Source organism: Aspergillus flavus, chromosome 5, assembly GCF_009017415.1.
Source record: "Aspergillus flavus chromosome 5, complete sequence".
Lineage (NCBI taxonomy): Eukaryota > Fungi > Ascomycota > Eurotiomycetes > Eurotiales > Aspergillaceae > Aspergillus > Aspergillus flavus.
Window position 1 is genome coordinate 2,972,846 of NC_092408.1, and position 16,927 is coordinate 2,989,772.

The 16,927-nt window shown below is 47.8% G+C and overlaps 6 protein-coding genes across 6 annotated transcripts; 3 read left to right on the forward strand and 3 right to left on the reverse strand.

Annotated features, from left to right (window-relative positions):
* Positions 1-3,364: 3,364 nt before the first annotated feature.
* On the reverse strand, positions 3,365-5,443 carry F9C07_2285141 (putative rab geranylgeranyl transferase escort protein). The gene is made up of 4 exons (XM_041293128.2): positions 5,196-5,443; positions 5,015-5,133; positions 3,977-4,957; positions 3,365-3,787 (listed from the first exon to the last, which is right to left on the reverse strand). The coding sequence occupies exons 1-4, from the start codon at positions 5,267-5,269 to the stop codon at positions 3,438-3,440; spliced, it is 1,524 nt and encodes a 507-aa protein (XP_041147975.1). The 5' UTR covers positions 5,270-5,443; the 3' UTR covers positions 3,365-3,437.
* A 1,057-nt stretch (positions 5,444-6,500) lies between these two features.
* On the reverse strand, positions 6,501-7,111 carry F9C07_8779 (cyclophilin type peptidyl-prolyl cis-trans isomerase; the record flags this gene model as incomplete). The annotated part of the gene is made up of 3 exons (XM_041293129.1): positions 6,501-6,911; positions 6,983-7,024; positions 7,079-7,111. 3 exons carry the CDS (start codon positions 7,109-7,111, stop codon positions 6,501-6,503), a joined length of 486 nt encoding a protein of 161 aa, XP_041147976.1.
* Positions 7,112-7,399: 288 nt separating this feature from the next.
* On the forward strand, positions 7,400-9,280 carry F9C07_8780 (putative signal peptide peptidase; the record flags this gene model as incomplete). The annotated part of the gene is made up of 1 exon (XM_041286482.1): positions 7,400-9,280. One exon carries the CDS (start codon positions 7,400-7,402, stop codon positions 9,278-9,280), a length of 1,881 nt encoding a protein of 626 aa, XP_041147977.1.
* Positions 9,281-9,476: 196 nt separating this feature from the next.
* On the reverse strand, positions 9,477-10,721 carry F9C07_2070284 (ribosomal protein S5 domain 2-type protein; the record flags this gene model as incomplete). Its single annotated transcript, XM_041286491.1, has 1 exon — positions 9,477-10,721. One exon carries the CDS (start codon positions 10,719-10,721, stop codon positions 9,477-9,479), a length of 1,245 nt encoding a protein of 414 aa, XP_041147978.1.
* An 848-nt stretch (positions 10,722-11,569) lies between these two features.
* Positions 11,570-13,818, forward strand: F9C07_1685506 (uncharacterized protein). Its single transcript, XM_071508315.1, has 2 exons — positions 11,570-13,165; positions 13,231-13,818. The coding sequence occupies exons 1-2, from the start codon at positions 12,178-12,180 to the stop codon at positions 13,320-13,322; spliced, it is 1,080 nt and encodes a 359-aa protein (XP_071364534.1). The 5' UTR covers positions 11,570-12,177; the 3' UTR covers positions 13,323-13,818.
* A 495-nt stretch (positions 13,819-14,313) lies between these two features.
* On the forward strand, positions 14,314-16,572 carry F9C07_2234483 (ferric reductase; the record flags this gene model as incomplete). The annotated part of the gene is made up of 1 exon (XM_041286494.1): positions 14,314-16,572. The coding sequence occupies one exon, from the start codon at positions 14,314-14,316 to the stop codon at positions 16,570-16,572; it is 2,259 nt and encodes a 752-aa protein (XP_041147979.1).
* Between the last annotated feature and the right edge of the window lie 355 nt (positions 16,573-16,927).

Consider the following 16,927-nt stretch of genomic DNA (forward strand, 5'->3'; position numbering starts at 1 on the left):
GAGGTCTGTAACATAATACTACGGAGTACTCTGAACATAGTTAGTAGTCCGTGCTTGGCACGGTTGCGGTCGACGTAAACTACTCTGGATAACTTTGTGTAGGCGGTGTCCGCATGCCGTGTTTTGTCATACTGTTCAGAATTTAGGAGACTTTGGTCCCTGAATGCACCGCCTTCTCTGTTACTATTTTTTGCAGAATAGAACCAACGGTTACAGACAAAAGGAAGAAGAAGAAGAAGAAGAAGCACTGCACAAGCAATCGTCAGCAGCTTGACAAGGACACATACATGCAAACCTGCTGAGAATAATATCCGCTGTGGCAATTTGTGGCCTCGACTGGTCGCCTAATTGGATGTAAGCTGAGGTCGCTTGGTGCTGGGTACCTGAAAGTTACCTGGTGGTTCTGGTGGATCAAGATCAACACTTCCAATCGCACTACTCCTCCTAAACTTTCGACAGCGCGATCCAATCATATGTATTGAATGAAGGGCATAAGTAACGGACGCGTGTACCAAAGTTGTCGACGCACGTCTGATATTTATGGAAACTTGTCCACTCTTGTTACGAAGTATTGCCACCTATGGGGGCACAGTACCTGGTGCCCTCGGTTTTGCAAATCTTCTTTCTGTTTTTCACTCGAAGATACCCGTCTTTCTTAGCTAGACGATGGGGACCCAAGGTATCTAGACGAGGAAATCGTCTCTGGTATGACGATCGGCATTGACTCCCCCTCCAAGTGGCCACTACTATTGCCGAGCAATTAAGCTTGAACGCCGGCCTTGGCACCTGTCACACTATCCTTAGGTCTTTAGCAATAGGAAAAATTTCTCCGGGTTTAAGGGCCGTACGGGGGTAGGTACTTTCCGGAGTACAATTCTACCCTTGTAAGACAGCAAACCCTTTGTTACATCCATTAGTGATATGTCCACATGCCATGCATGCCGTCCCAGAAATATAGTGGACTGGCATGACACCAGTTACGTCAGTGAGCCTATGCTCAATGCTTGAACGTAAAAGATTGTACTGTGTAAATCCCAGCCCCCTGATCAACATCCTCCGTCGGTGGACGCCGCCTTCCTTGTTTCCTTCGCCCCCATTGACCGTTCCGCTGGATACGTTACGGAGACGACCCATTTTTTCTTGTCCACGACAAGCCCACTATAAAAAAGGGTCCTTTTCCGCGATGGGATATGATAGACGTCTGCTCTCACCTATGGGGTACAAAGTTCAAGGGCACCAGCTATCAAGGGTCCTCGATCCGCTTCAACCACGTAAACCTGACCTTTCCTGTTCATGCCGAACCTCTGTTCGACGGAGTTTGTCCCGGACTTCCGTCAGTATATCATTTCTTCAACAAGAACGGTCCCAAACCCAAGTCTCAGCCTTGAACTTTAGATCTATCAAGCCCGGAGCCTCCGTGGCAACTTGGGATACCAACTCACGTCAACCTCCGCGGAGTATAGCTTCCATAACCTCCTTATCATCGCAGCGATCCCACTCTCAAAGTACTCCGTACAACTACGTACCCACTAGTAGTATGTACGAAGCTTTTAACCACAGAACTCAATCCAAACAATGCGTAGAGCTTGACCATATAGATTCACCGTAGACGCGTTAGCGTGGGTGCGTTAAATGAGGTGATATCCCGCCATCGGAAATGTGGGTTATGATATCTTTCTAGTTCCATTTAGGTCCATTGAATCGCTTGGACCCCTGGGACCAGTTACTGTTCTCTCCTGATCACTGTGGACACAGCCTCGTGGGTTGTTTGATTTACGCGTCACGGGACGATATGTTTGCAGTCATGGCTGTATGCTCAACATCCAGGAATGACATATATAGTATGTTTGTGTACATAAAAAAAATTTCCACATATAGGTAGATCTCCGGATTTTCTAGAACGTTTGTTCATATTAAAGTGAAACCCTTCGACACAACTGATCTACGGTGCTATGGAACAGATAAATGAAAAGCACGGCCCGGTGGATTTGCTCGATAGTCCCGTTGCCAATTTACTTCGTATTTGGCCGTATAGTCATCAAGAACCTGTGGTAGCCCATTGCAATCTAATTGGGCAATAAAGATGTTTGTGCTTGGTAGCACTTGATCGATATCGAGAGTAATTAGCTTACTTTACTTGATTACAACATGGTCCGGGGTTGTTAACAGAAACTCCTTATCATCCCCATATCCCTGCATACCTACTTTTAGACACCTCAAGCATAACATATGCGGAGATTTTTATAGCTTTGACTTCATAATCCTTGCCTGGATTCCATCTATCAAGCCACCGATGTAATCCCGAAAAGGTTATTCGAAATATGTCATTGCTCCTCGCATCATCAGGAATGTCGAAAATAGCACTAGCGATAACGATGTCCCTGTCAAGGTAGGTATCCAGTTACCATGGAAAGAACACACAACATCGTTATACTTAGTATAGTCTGTCCTTATTCTACTTACACCGCTTCTATCTCGCTATAAGCACATCAACACATTCAAACACCCATTATGTTCCTCCTACCAAGCATAACCCCAGATAGACATAGACACCATCCCATGACTCAGGCTCAAAAGCAAACTACCCCATTAGTCCTAGCCCATACATAACTTCACAAATGCCAACCATGCACAAACACGCACGCAACCCACTGACAGTTTCTAAACCAAAAATCCCTTTTGCAAAAATTCCCCGTCCAGATTGAGAAAAACACCTCTTAGAAACGTCATGTTACATTATCCATGTTTCAGTGAAACCTTGCAATATCGGGGAGGGGACATAGACATCAGAAACTACCTTAAGTAACATACATTAGTAGTATTTGGCACCTGGCGCTTGGCATTGGAGAGGATGCATGACAATTGGATTGACTTTGTGACATTGTGAAGGTGGGGCTGAAACTTCCTCCGCGTTTCAAGTATCTTTGTTTTTGATGTGCGATTACGTGTGTGGAATCGAGATGCGGGGGTGTCTTTGACCCTTTGGGTAAATCAGTGGGTTTTAATAGGTGGTGGGTTTTTTTGGGCGTGTCGTACTGGGGTGGATTGGGTGCTTTCGTAATGTGTCTTGGGTTGTGGTATGAGATGTTGAGTATGGGTGATACGTATGGATTCCTGTCAATCCGGAGATTGTTCACGCGGTCTGGACGTTTTGGGGTATGGCAGGACAAGGCTTCGGGCTGTGATTGATGGTAGTCCTTCTAAGGGTTTGATTGCGTGCTACACTGGAGTAGTATTTGAGTCATGGAGGGTCCAGTACTTTGCAGCAACTTTGAGAACATCAGGACATAGTTCATGACCCTGCGAATATTCCGACAGGAGATAAGCCTAACATATCGATATTGTACAAGAGCTCCGAAGATATGTGGTTGATTAGGTACCAAGTATATTTCATTCCTGTTCGATTATCTAACTATACATCTACGATAAATAATACATCAGTCGTCATCATCGGCATGCTCCCGCTCCTCAAAGTTCATGAACTCTTGCTCATTGGCTTCATCCCCCATGACTGACTTCCACACCTCCTTCACCCGGTCGATCAATGCATCATCGAAACCAAGGTCCAGACTCGGGGGTGGAAAGCATAGGATATTGGATGAGGGGCCTTCAAACTTAGATGAGTGTGCATTGGCACCGTTGCTGCTTAGGCCCAACTGTGTGTAACGCAGAGACCACAAGACCTTTGCATCTGGTTCTGCATTGGTTTGAAGAAGTCTGTGCACAGCACTCTCAATCAATGACTGACCTCCAGCACCAGCATGGCTCACACTACCATAGACGACACCTAGCACATCTCAGTTAGCAACATGGTCGCAGACGGTAATTGTGCATATACAAATAGAAAACAAGCTCAAGATCAGATTGAAAATTTTCATCAATGCAATTACAGGCAATGTAGATAAGTATTTTTGAAAAAGGTGCATCATATGAGCCATTGAATATTGGGTTGATGTGGAGAAAGGATTGTACTCACATTGGCCTGGCGGACACTCGCCAGTTTCGCTTGAATGCACCAAGAGATAAACTGGCGGGAGATCATCTGACTGATCAAAAGAGCTTCCCGGAAATACCACGACTGCTCCGGCGGGGATTGGCCCGCCTTCTGCCGTGACAGGGAAAAGACTCTCGAGGGCGGATGAGACAACGGTAATGGACCGTGCCACTTTATCACAAGCGGGACGCCCTTGTCCAGGAAGATCCCAGTTGGAACCAACCAAGAACTTGGTTTTGATTGTCTCATCGTTGGACAGATGCAACTGAACACGCATATCGTCACCATAGTCAGACTGATGGAGATTGTAGATTGATTCAACCCCAGCATTCAACACGTATACCCCGCCTCCCACTGCGAGGGCGCGGCAGCCAACCTGAGAGATCTCAGAACCACCGCCCCATTTCGCCAGCAGGCTTCCAAATCCAGGACCAAACACGCCAATGGAGGCAAGATGCCTTTTGATTCGAGGCACTGCATACTCAGCGGACGTCTGGCCAGGAGAAGCCTGTGATAATGAGAGTGACAGCAGAGGCTCATGGAGCTCAGCGGGCACCTGGAACTTGGATGTTAGGTACTCCGGTAGAGACATAGCCAAGTTTTCTTCCTCGGCTTCCGAATCATTATCCGGTGGAGGCTTGCCAATATGGCGAAGAAACCTCATCAAGGTCCTCTTCGACTTGACGCTTATTATGTCATCTGCGAAGACATCTTCGCGACTACCTGGCACTCTATACAAGACCGAAGTACCATCAACACCGCTAGGCCTGTGTATCCACCAGCTCCCTACAGCCTGAAACTCCAGTTGCCGGTATACCTTGGAAGCCACAAGCGTAGGTAGCAGTCGCGACTTGGAATAAATCAGGTGTGGAGACAAGGTGACCGTATAGGACCGTGTTGGCAATTGGGGAGTTCCTTCCGGAAGATATACCGTCGCATCCTCAAATGGGTAATGCTCAGGATCTAGCTTATCGACCATGGTTAGAAGGTTGCATTGTCTTCGTCAAGAAGACTACTCACCCCCATTCACCTTAGAAGCCCACTCCTGGGCTTCTTGGAGGCTGAATGCTGCCTCAGAACCTCCATAATATGAGTTCTGATCAACATGGAGTACCTTCTTGCCCGACCGCGATAGGGCCCTACGAGTAGTTAGTCATCCGTGATCTCCAACGAATTCTTGATAAAGCGAAGTTATACTCACAGTGCCAAGAGGGACTGGGCAAGTCCGGTGCCAGAGATTGTTACATCCCATGGCGTTTCTGCAAGCGGCTCCATGACGGCCTGTGTAGCAGATAAAGCTGGAAAGAAAGGTTAAGTACTGCAGTTACAATGGACAACTCCGACTACCATCACGTCGGGTGACAAGCTGTAGAACCCCTCTTCGCAAGGACCTTCCAGCCCATTGGTGGTGGTGCGTCGACGACCATCCGTGTAAGAAGTGAGGGGATTCTCGGGAGGAGAAAAAAAGAAGAGCAAGGACACACGCAGAAATAATTAGACCCGCTACTGTATCACGTGACAAATGAGCTCCGCTCGTTCAATGACCGAGGATATCATTTATAATCATAAAGGGTATATAACTTGTTATCAACCTGTAAGTTACGTGTTTCATGCCGGTGGCTACATGACTGATCAATACAGGCATGGTCTTCGTGCTAATATCACCCCATATCATTGTTTTAGCCTTGTTTGTATGGAGGTAGTCCGTACTTCCTGGATGTATCTTGAAAGCACCCGAACTTCATTGAGGGTGTTGATCTCGCAGCCTTGATTAAGGATACAATTTGAAATGACGCCACAAGTTGAGTTTGATCTCAGCAATGTTTTTGGCATGCATGTCGCTTGATATAATAGTGTAGCTAGTCTAGCTTCCTGTCTGGACTCTGAGGCCATGCCGGGCACCTGGACACGGCACTATACCCAAATTAGTTAGCCTATTTCGCGAACCACTTAAGGATCGATTCTCCAGCGCACGAAGTTTCTTTCTCTTTACACACCACTCTCAGTGCTTTGCACAGGCATACTGCTATCTAAACCGTGGCAGTACGTCTTTCTAGACATGCCTTCATTGGTCATGTCGTTTATGGGAGTGGTAGATAGGACTCCAATCACTCTGTATCTGCTGCTCTGGATGGTAACATTTGATAGAAGCAGTTCGTTTGTAGTGATACATTCCATTATTCTATCTGCTTCGTAGTTCATAAAACTCTGCTGTTGTTAACAGTAACACGAATTAAGGCCTATAAGTGCAGTAGCCTCTTTCAGGTTCTCCCAACTCGACGTGTATACTAGGATGCAAATATTGGTCCAAAGCATACGTTAGCTGTGTTGCCAAAGGGAGGTGGCTGAGGCTGTCTTGATCTTGATCAAGACCTCTGCTTGAACCCAAGCGAGTAAGGTCAAGGAGTCATCTGTTAAGGATGGATGGGTGGAATGATATCTTTTGAGACCTCAACCTCCTCCCGGTTGTTCGAGATGCCAACGATATCTTAGTCCAATTTCCATCTCACTCTTCGCCTTCTTCAACGACCCGAGCACGAATGATCTTGACCTCATCCACCGGTCTATCTTCTCCATTTGTCTTAACAAGTCCCATGCGCTGAATCACTCTCATTCCGCTCTTGACCCTGCCGAAGATTGTGTGCTTGCCATCCAGCCACGGGGTTGGGGCAAGGGTTACGAAGAATTGGCTGCCGTTGGTATTTGGTCCACTATTCGCCATGCTCAAAATGCCAGCACCGGTGTGTTTGAGGTCTGCACGAATCTCATCCTCGAACTTCTCGCCGTAAATAGAGCTTCCTCCTCTGCCAGTGCCGGTGGGATCACCAGTCTGGACCATGAAGTTGGGAATGATGCGGTGGAAGATGACATTGTTGTAGTAACCTCTTTGCGCGAGTGTCGCAAAGTTCTTACAAGTCTATAAGCAACGCAGGAGTTAGCCCAAACTAAATCTTCTATTTGCGATTGCAGCGGACGTAGTTTACTGACCTTTGGTGCATGCGAATTATAAAGCTCTACCGTGAACGAGCCCTATGTGAGGTTAGCGAAATGTAATATGCCCGTAGTTTAGGCAGCTCTAATTACCATGCTCGTATCAAAAGCTACGTCAGTCGCCATAGTTAAATTTGTAATTGAAGAATTGCTGTAGCTGCAAAGAAGGGGAGTGAAAGATACGCACAAGCTGCGGGCGGGGAAGTGAAGTCTCCGGCTTGGCATGAACGAGCTGCAGGGATCCATGTGCTGCAATCTGTTATGTCTCTATTCTTTCCTCAGTAAACACAACCTTCAGCCATGGATTAATAAACCTGACATTGGACCGTACACCCTACTAACCTGGATCAACGCTACGAGGGCTTCAAATCGCATTCTATCGCACACTTTGCGATTAGCTCCTCAAAAATCGATATGGCGGAGGTTAGCCCATTCGCCGAATTCTTGGGTCAGGCGATCTACCAGTTCACAGCCGTAAAGCCTCTTTTACCGACATACGGGCATCTGCTCGTTTCAGTTTTATTTCCTATCTACATTGCTTCTCACGCCTCACTCTCGCGACCGTCTTCCGCAGCCGAACCGCCCAAAAAATCCCAAGATGCAGACGGTGATGAATCGGACGACGAAGACGAAGATGAGGAAGAAGAGAACGACGATCGAAGGGTAGAAGGCCTTGCGCCCAGTGATGCTCTAATATTTCCTTTGACCGCTGGACTCACACTTGGAGGCTTATACCTCGTGATGAAATGGATGGGAGCTGATAAATTGAATAAGATATTGGGTTTCTATTTTTCTCAGATGGGCATCTTCTTTGCCACAGCTTTCGTGAAAGACAGCCTTGCGGTGCTCAGGTCCTTTGTATTTCCACGGAGATATAGCAAAGCTGGCAAAACATGGAAGGTCAAGCAGTCGGATCGTGTTTTCACGGTTGTACAAGAAGGCTCAACTACTTCAGAACCCTTGGAAGCACGGAACTCTCCCCTTCCAGGTGTCTTTGGCTCTATCCAATTACCAGGACCAGTTCTCAACCTTCTTTGGACTTGTCGTAACCTGTTATACCAACGGGTCAAACTTAGGGTCGTTCTGCGTCGCATTATCAAAACTGAATGCTCAGTTGGCCTTCTGGACCTCTTTAGCTTGGTCCTGGCCTTGCCTGCGATTGGCTATTTCACTTTCGTTACGAAGCCTTGGTGGTTAACTAATTTTCTGGGATTTAGCTTCTGCTATGGCACTCTGCAATTCATGTCGCCATCTACCTTTCTCACCGGATCGCTCATTCTGAGCTCGCTGTTCTTTTACGATATCTACTTCGTTTACTTCACCCCATTGATGGTAACTGTTGCAAAGGGTCTGGATGTTCCAATTAAGCTCGTCTTCCCTCGTCCGGCAGGACCCGACGCCCCCCCAGACGCCGTCTCTTTGGCTATGATAGGATTGGGTGACATCATTGTCCCGGGTATGATGATTGGATTGGCGCTGCGTTTTGATCTTTATCTCTATTACAAGAGAAAGGGACTACAGAAAGCTCAAGCAGAAGGCAAGGCACAAGAGATTGTTAAGCCCGTGTACCAATCTGCAACCGGTGGATGGGGAGAGCGCTTCTGGGTATCACCAACCGCTCCCTCTCAACCAGCCCTTGAACCCCCTTATCACGATGCTCGGGCCTTTCCGAAGACATACTTTAAAGCCAGCATGGTAGGCTACATTGTTGGGACACTGGTAACGCTCATTATTATGCAATGCTTCGACCACCCCCAACCTGCTCTTCTCTACCTGGTACCCGGAGTCTTGATTTCCTTGTGGGGAACTGCTCTCGTCAAAGGCGACCTCGAAGAGATGCGGGAATATTCTGACGCCGAAGAGGAAGAAGACGATGCCGAAGAAAAGCAGGAGAAGAAGCCGGATGAAACTCCTGCTGCGAACGCCAGTTTCTTCCGCCGCATCTTGTCAGGAGAAATCAGCAAACCAAAAAAATCAGAAGCGTCTTCTGAAAAGCCTGATAAGGAGAAAAGCTCAACCGAGGCTAAGGGAGACCGCCCTGAAGATCCAAAGAAATCCTCGAAAGGAGCTAATAATAAGAATATGGAATTGTTCACGATCTCGCTGTACATTCCTCATAAGGGAAGGACTGATGAGGCTGATCAGCCGAAAAGCTCGACCGAGGATGTGAAATCTACTGTTGATGACGAGAATTGGTCTTTTGTTGGCAACACAGAGCGAGAGGATGAACCTCCTGCGAAACGACGCAGAAGGAGTCCTAGGAAAGCCGGCGCAACTTCTTCGCCTGCTAAATGAGTACTAACCGAAAATCAATGTATTTTTACTGTCTCAGTGAAAACACAACTAGGCCTACCAAGCTTGGCGGTGCCTTATTTACTTGCCTGCCTAGAGCGGCAGCTGTAATTATGAAGAAAGGCATAAACGAAGACGAATATTTTCAATGGTATCATTAACCGTAACCCACACTATTTGTTCCAATCACACGGTAGTCCTAGCATTGTTCAAGAATTTGTTTTATATCTTCCCATCTTTGCGCGGATATGTCTACTAGGGCCTTCAGCTCTTTGGCGTCCACAGCCCATCCGCCATTCTTTTCCAGTTTCACCACAACAGTCTTTCCCTTTCCACCCTGCTCTTTGTCAACTACAACACAAACTCTCTCCTGGCTCAGCCCTTCCTCGTAACCGTCGGGATCGGCCAGGATCCACCTCCGTTGGTTACCCTTTCTAGAGCTGTCATCAAGCGCCCTCTCCTCTTCAGCATCTGGGATGACCTCAGCTCTCCACCCAGAAGCCGCATCAGCCTCAAAAACACCGAAGGAGCTCGAGACAGGCAATCCCTGCAAAGAGAGCTTGCGCGCTTCCGATACAGCGTCTGAGCACACCACCATTCCATTATCAACATCCCACCACGCCCGGGGCAACCTGGTATCCCGGAGGGCAGCAAGGACAGCCGCCCACGCAGCATCGAAAGGATTACCCGCCAGCGAAACAATCATAACATCAATATAAAGCACCCAGAAAGCCTTGATTTCCCTGTTTTTCTCAGCGCCAGCATCTCCTTGGGGCGCATCTACATCCATCTGTTCACTTTCATTATGACGTTCTAGTTCCTCGGGCCCCAGATTCGGCGGCTGATACCAGATTCGGAGGTCCTCCGCACGAACTAGTCGTGTGCTGTGCAACAATGAGAGAATTTGGTGGGACAACGACTGTGCCAATGCCGAGGGAGGTGCGCCCGGGATAAAACCTGGCGCGCATCCGGTGCTCAGTGAGAGGTTAGGCACTAAAAGGTTGAAGTCTTGAATGTGCGATTCATCGGCGTCTTCTTTGTTATTGCCGTCGGACTTTTCGCTCGGCTTGGCCGTAGGATCCGTTAGCTTGCGGCGCTTGTTTGCTGGAGTGGATGATGATGCTGGTGGTGGTCGGGATACGCTCCACGATGCAATGTCTTCTGTGTGCAGGATTTCTGCACGAACACCGCATACGGCAGTGGTATCGCCGAGTCTCACTACGGCGCTGCCATTCGTATGAGTCAAGGAGCCCGTATTGGCAGAAGTAACACGGAACTGTGAAGGGGCACGGCCATTGGCTCGGATAGATGGTTGATTGCTCGAGGCGGGAGGTGATAAGTGGGCAAGAAGGTAAGCGTGAGGTTGAAGCCGCGCGAACTGTGAGGGGGGCAGAGAAAGAGACGGAGGAGTCGGTTGCGCAGCTGTAGCTGCGGCTGGAGCCATTTTCAAATGAAAATAATCCACAGGTGGATTTGACCAGCTGGTGGGAAGGACTGTAGAATGCGGGGAATAGTTGGATTTTCCGATCTGGTCGTTCTTGTTGGTCGTTAGAAAGAAGCTGCAACTTATTTTTCGGCGGCAGAATATTTCGATATTGTAGGCGGTGAAAATTACGCAAGCCAATGATCCTGCGGAGTATTCAGCTACCAACAAGACTCGCATCCACGCTACTACTAGTAGCATACTAGCATAGCCTACTACTTCCTTCAGTTGGATATATACGCTCTCTGCGCAGCCTGTGAGGGGTAGCTCTTCCAGCCAATGGACATTTACATTGGTCTATTGCCAAAGATAAACCCTCCTCACAAATCAGACTGTATGACCAAAAGCGGTAGAGCCGGTGTTGCTACTACTATGGAGGAAGACCGGTTCAAATAGTGCGTTCATACTGGAATGCACAAGCAACGCAGTCAACATATCTGCCTTACAGGCATCGCAACATGGAAAGCTAAATTAGGAACCTGATGAAATAGCTTCCACGGCTTTTTCAGACCCAAGATACAAAAGAAGCACCCCCGCACTTACCAAGGACATGAAGGCTATACTCGTGTTGAGAGACGACTTAGCGTTAGATTCGCTTGTATATAGCCAGCCCAGTTAAACGTTTCAGGCATGTATATATGGGATCGTCGCTTGATCTATATATAAATACGAGATGCCGTCGATCGTGTTAGTTTCCGAACGGGAGTCCTAAATCTGGTCCGAGTGAAGAGGGCAGAAGTCAAACTGAGAAAAACAACACGCTGTCATGTATGCTGCACTCTGATATGCCTTGCGGCGATACCCGATTTGGGGGCTTTAATTGGTGAATGACAGTCGTAAAGTCACTCCGCTCGTGATTGCACCATTGTCACGAGCCAAGCAAGGACAATAAGGTTCATAGTCTCAAGTAGACATTTTTCACTATCGTGTCTTGCGTTGATCAGAATGTTTTTGTGTCTATTCTCGGATGTATAACACCAACACAAGTGGTGCATCTTGCATATTATTTCCAGATCTGGCTCTTCCGCCAGAGCTGAGTAGTCTCAGTCCGCATATCTCGGATAGTCCTATGGTTTATTCATCAATGAGTGCAGAACTGTGCTGCACGCCTGAAGATAATGACCTATTCTGGGTATCTGGATCTCGTATTCAGTGGATAGCGGCATTTCCTTGGCTCGTTGAAATGCTTTGGTCAATCTCGCCTGAGATTATTACTCAACAGACGTGCAGATTGCGATATACCCAACATCCCGAGTGTTTTCACTGAAGAAAGCAAGTTCAACCTTGGTATTTCCTTGCATTGTCCGGGACATGTCACTATAGTTGAGCTCCGCTGCGAACCTTCTATACCTGCATTCTAGGGCTGGTGTCAAAACTATGAGCACAATTATGCACGAAGAAAACTGAAGGCTTCACGATGCTCTTGGAAGGAAATATGAGCGCACGTCCTGCAACAGGTATATCCAGCGAAGGATCTCCATCATCGTCACAGCATCCTCCGCTTGGACAATTTTATAATCACCATCAAAATCGCGGCTCAGTGTCTAGGCACAGTGGAAACAGTTCGCCGAGGGATGACTATAATACAGGGATGGCCAGATCCAAGATAATATGGCCCGACGAGACTGATCACTGCTGGAGCGATGCGGTAACAGCCGATGTGGTTCTTTCTTTACTCCGTAAGGAGCCGGTCCAATCTCCGTCGAGCAATACTTCTAGAAGTGGCGGAAGCACCCCAGATCAAGTCCATCTGAATTGCACTGTGTGCTTTAGGTATCTCAAAATTGATTCATACCCAGAATCACCGATCGCAGCTGGCTGCGACCACTCAGCTGTGCCGGCGACGCACATATGCAAAAACTGTCTTCGACGGAGTTTGGAAATACAGCTCTTTTCCTCGACTTTGGGCCCTCTGACATGCCCACTCTGCCACGAGCAACTGTCAGACAATGAAGTCCAGCGGTGGGCTAGCAAAGAGACATTTGAAGCCTATAATCACTTGCGAACTCGGCAAATGTTAGAAGAGGACGCCGAGTTCGTCACTTGTGTCAGACAAGATTGCGGATATGGGCAGTTACATGCCGGTGGCTTAGAAGATCCAATTGTCGTTTGCGGCTCGTGTGGGACTCGGACTTGCTTCATACATCGGCACAGTGTCTGGCACGAGGGTTTGACATGCTCGGAGTATGAAGAGTACATTCACCATAGGAGTGGCGACCTTGAGGCACGTAATGAGTTTCAGACAAGCTATCAAATGCCTTCTGAAATCTATGCGCTGAGGCATGGCCCCGAGGACTGGTCCATTCAAGTAGCCATGAGTAGGCGAACAATTGCTGAGACAGCAAGGCCTTGCCCTGGTTGTAATGTGGCCACAGAGAGATCGGGAGGGTGCAAGCATATGACATGTACGTGTATCGCTCATGGAATCCAACAATCCCGATAACAGAATTACTGACATTTCTTCTGGCAGGTGTCTTATGCCAGCAAGAATGGTGTTGGGACTGCGGTATTCGTTGGCAACGGGGACACCTCGACATTGAATGTATTCAGCCTTTGCGATAAATGCGACGCATCTTGTCAACATCAAAATATGTACTCTAGGGAATTATATACCCGGTTCCACCATTTTTGTGCATTTATTTGTCTGCGATAAATAAATTAACAATTAACAATTGTCTAGGAAGGTCAGTTTAATTGACCATGGTTGGCGGAAGCGACTACAAGCCCTAATTCCGCGTTTTCTGTACATAAATGACTTGGAAGCAGTAGGAAACTGCCTTTGAGCCAGACAGATGTCGACGAAGTTACCGGCGAAGTTGAGCAAAGCGTGACGCTCTCATCGAGTGACAGCGCCTGCTTTACCGCCGGCGTTAAGGGCTCCCATCCAATCAGCAGTGCTGATGAGTCGTTGTAAGTGATGAGATGTAAAGTTCTTGCATTAGCGTAAAAACACACTGCAGAATGGCACACTTTTCGGGAGCTATCATTGGTCGGGAATTGTGATGGACTTTATGCTAAGAGCTAGGGCAACCATGTCAGTTGTTCAGTTTACCTCTATCCAACGTGCTTAGTGGTCGGAATCAGCTCAACGATCGGCTGCAACATTCATGGCATTATCCCCGCATGCTGATGCAGGATCCAATAACTGACGAACGAATGCAGTGAACCCGGGAAAAAATGGGTTGCCGGCAACATGTTGGTAAGGTTTACTAGTCATGATCGGAGTTCCTTCCTGATCTCCTCTCCCTCTCTGTCCTCTATCTAGACCATCCCCTCCCACGTCGATCATCTCCAGTTTACTGCACAGCTTACACTCACGGCCGGTAACTGTATGTCACGGTAAACCCAAGCTAACAGATGCGGCGTTGAATGCTTTCCAGTGCTCTGTCATAGTTGATACATCAACTCAGAGAGGAAGAGGGGAGGTGAGCCGGAAGGATATAGAACGGCGAATCGGACTTTGACCTCTTACAACTCTCTGGATCACGCCAGGTGCTGCCTCGACATTTTCGCAGAAGCGACTGCCAGCGATATTACAGAAGGGCAAAGCACCATGTTGCCAGGATGGCATTCCATAGCTTCCCTTGTGAAGCGGATTGATATCCCCATTGTTGCGTCCACCACGCCAGCAGAAATTGCTGAGATGCAACAAGATGCCTGGCCTGAAGCAGGGAAATATGGACTAGGCTGGGTTTATTTCTCTGTGATTCTACTCGCCATCTCAACGATTATACGGTTCTATCACCTTTGGGGTGACCAAATTAGGATCGCATTACACAAAGAGGATATGGCTGGAACGTCGCCATATGTTACTTCTCCCCAGGAAGAATATGAGTTGCCAAGTGCTGCCACTGACAGCTCCACTACGCACTTCTTCCCAGCTCGTGGCCCCCTACCCAGTACCAATACCACGAAACAGCAGTCGTCGATCTCCACCATTGCGCCACTAAACAACACTATTGCTTTCGTACGATGGATTTTCTACAGGCCTATTCCAGTGCTACGTATAGGCAAGCTACGGATCGGTTTTCCCTCGCTGGGAGCATCCTCGATCATCTTGGCGGCCCTGATATTCGTCACACTCTATTCATTTGTCCCACAACCGCTCTACTACTCCTCAATCTCAATTGGATCTCCTCCATTGGCGATCCGTGCAGGCATGATTGCGGTGGCTATGATTCCATGGATCATTGCACTCAGTACCCGCGCCAACTTCGTCAGCATCTTAACGGGCATTAGTCACGAGAGGCTGAATGTTCTTCATCGTTGGGCTGGCTACCTCTGTCTATTCCTAAGCTTGATTCATATGGTTCCGTTTTATGTTACACCTATCTGGGAAAGCACGAACTTTATGTACTACCAGCAATACTTTCCCCGAAACATCTATATCTACGGCACCGGCTGGGCAGCGCTGGTGCCTCTCATAGTCTTATGCTTGCATTCGCTGCCAATTCTTCGAGCTTGGATGTATGAGCTTTTCAAGCTTGTGCACCTCCCCCTTTCAATCATCTTTCTCGCCATGATATTTTGGCACAGCAAAAACTTCCTGGCATCATGGGACTATCTTTGGGCTACGGTGGCAATCTGGATGCTTTCCTACGCAGTTAGATTGTTTTATGTTAATTGGAGCAATCCCCTACGATTGTCCTTCTTAATCGGCGAAGAATGCGCAGTGACTATACTTCCACAGAACGCTATCAAAGTCACGGTCGCGACTCAGATGAAATGGAAACCAGGCCAATTTGTCTATCTCCGTATGCCAGGAATCTCACTATTTGAACGTCACCCCTTCACGATCTCATCACTGTGTAGTGGTGATTTCCCCTCTGAGTATGGCGAGAATTATCGTGACTTGGCTCTTGTCTTCCGTCCATTTGGAGGCTTTACTCGTAATGTTTTTCTAAAGACTTTTGAGTATGGTCCTTACAAGACCTGGACAGCGTTTTTGGAGGGCCCCTACGGAGGGATGAAAAGAGATATGGCCGCATTTGATGATGTGGTCTTCTTCGCCGGTGGAAGTGGCATAACTGCAACTGCCAGTCACCTCTTGAATCTGATTAAGAAGATGCGGGACCGAAAAGCAGTAACCAGGTCGGTGCGGGTCGTTTGGGCATTCAGGAACCCCGAAACAATCGACTGGTTCAGGGAGGAATTGAGAATATGCAGGGATTTCGCGCCTCCCAACACAGTTCACTGTCATTTCTTCCTCACTGGACTAGAGCCACACGGCCAGGACCAACTGGCTCAAAACCAGTTCTACCAGGAGATGCTCAGAGATAAAATGTACAACACATTAGAGGGGATGGATAAGCGCAACTCGGCATACATTCGTGAAGAAGCAGCCGGCGACCCGGAGATTGAAAAGGAGCTTCGACGGGAGAACGAAGATGCCATTACTGCGCTTCCCCTGGCACACACCCTCCCGCACATCAATACCAGCAGGCACTATACCAGCCCAATGGATAATAATTATCAACATGCACCGTATCCTGCACCTCACATGAGCCCAGCAGATACTCCTTTTAACTTCGGCTTTCCTCCCTCGTCAACAGTGTTTCCTAAACTGACCACCCGGGTCGGCACCGTTCCGCTGCAGAGGAATGGCTGGCGCATTGATTACGCCCGCCCCAATATCCCGCAGGTACTCAAAGACTACTCTCGGACATTCGGTCGTCGTACCTGTGTCTTTGTCTGTGGACCTCCTAGCATGAGAGTTGAAGTTTCGAAGGCTGTTGCTCAGCTTCAGCAGGTGGTCATGACTGACTCATCTAAAGACGAGATATTTCTGCATGCTGAGAACTACAATGTCTGATTCCTGGGTTGTATTTGCGTTATACTTATGCCTGAGTTGTTGCGTGATTGTAGACCCCCTTTCTCCACTGTCAATGCCCTAATGATTGTTTGTGGTCTGGGAGCAACTCCCAACCTGTACAGTTCTATACCCTTGAACATAAATGCATATGAATGTCATTGAATATAAAGCACATCTGAATATACGTGTTCTGTATCTAATCACAACTCTATGTTTCTTGATAATCAATTCTAAGAACGATACACATGCAATGTATACAATTCTAAGCAGACAAGCAAACTGAACGAAAGATCTGTACATCTCTTAGAGAGAGCAGTTGAAGGGTATCCTAAATAGGTGAGCAGAGAGAATAACA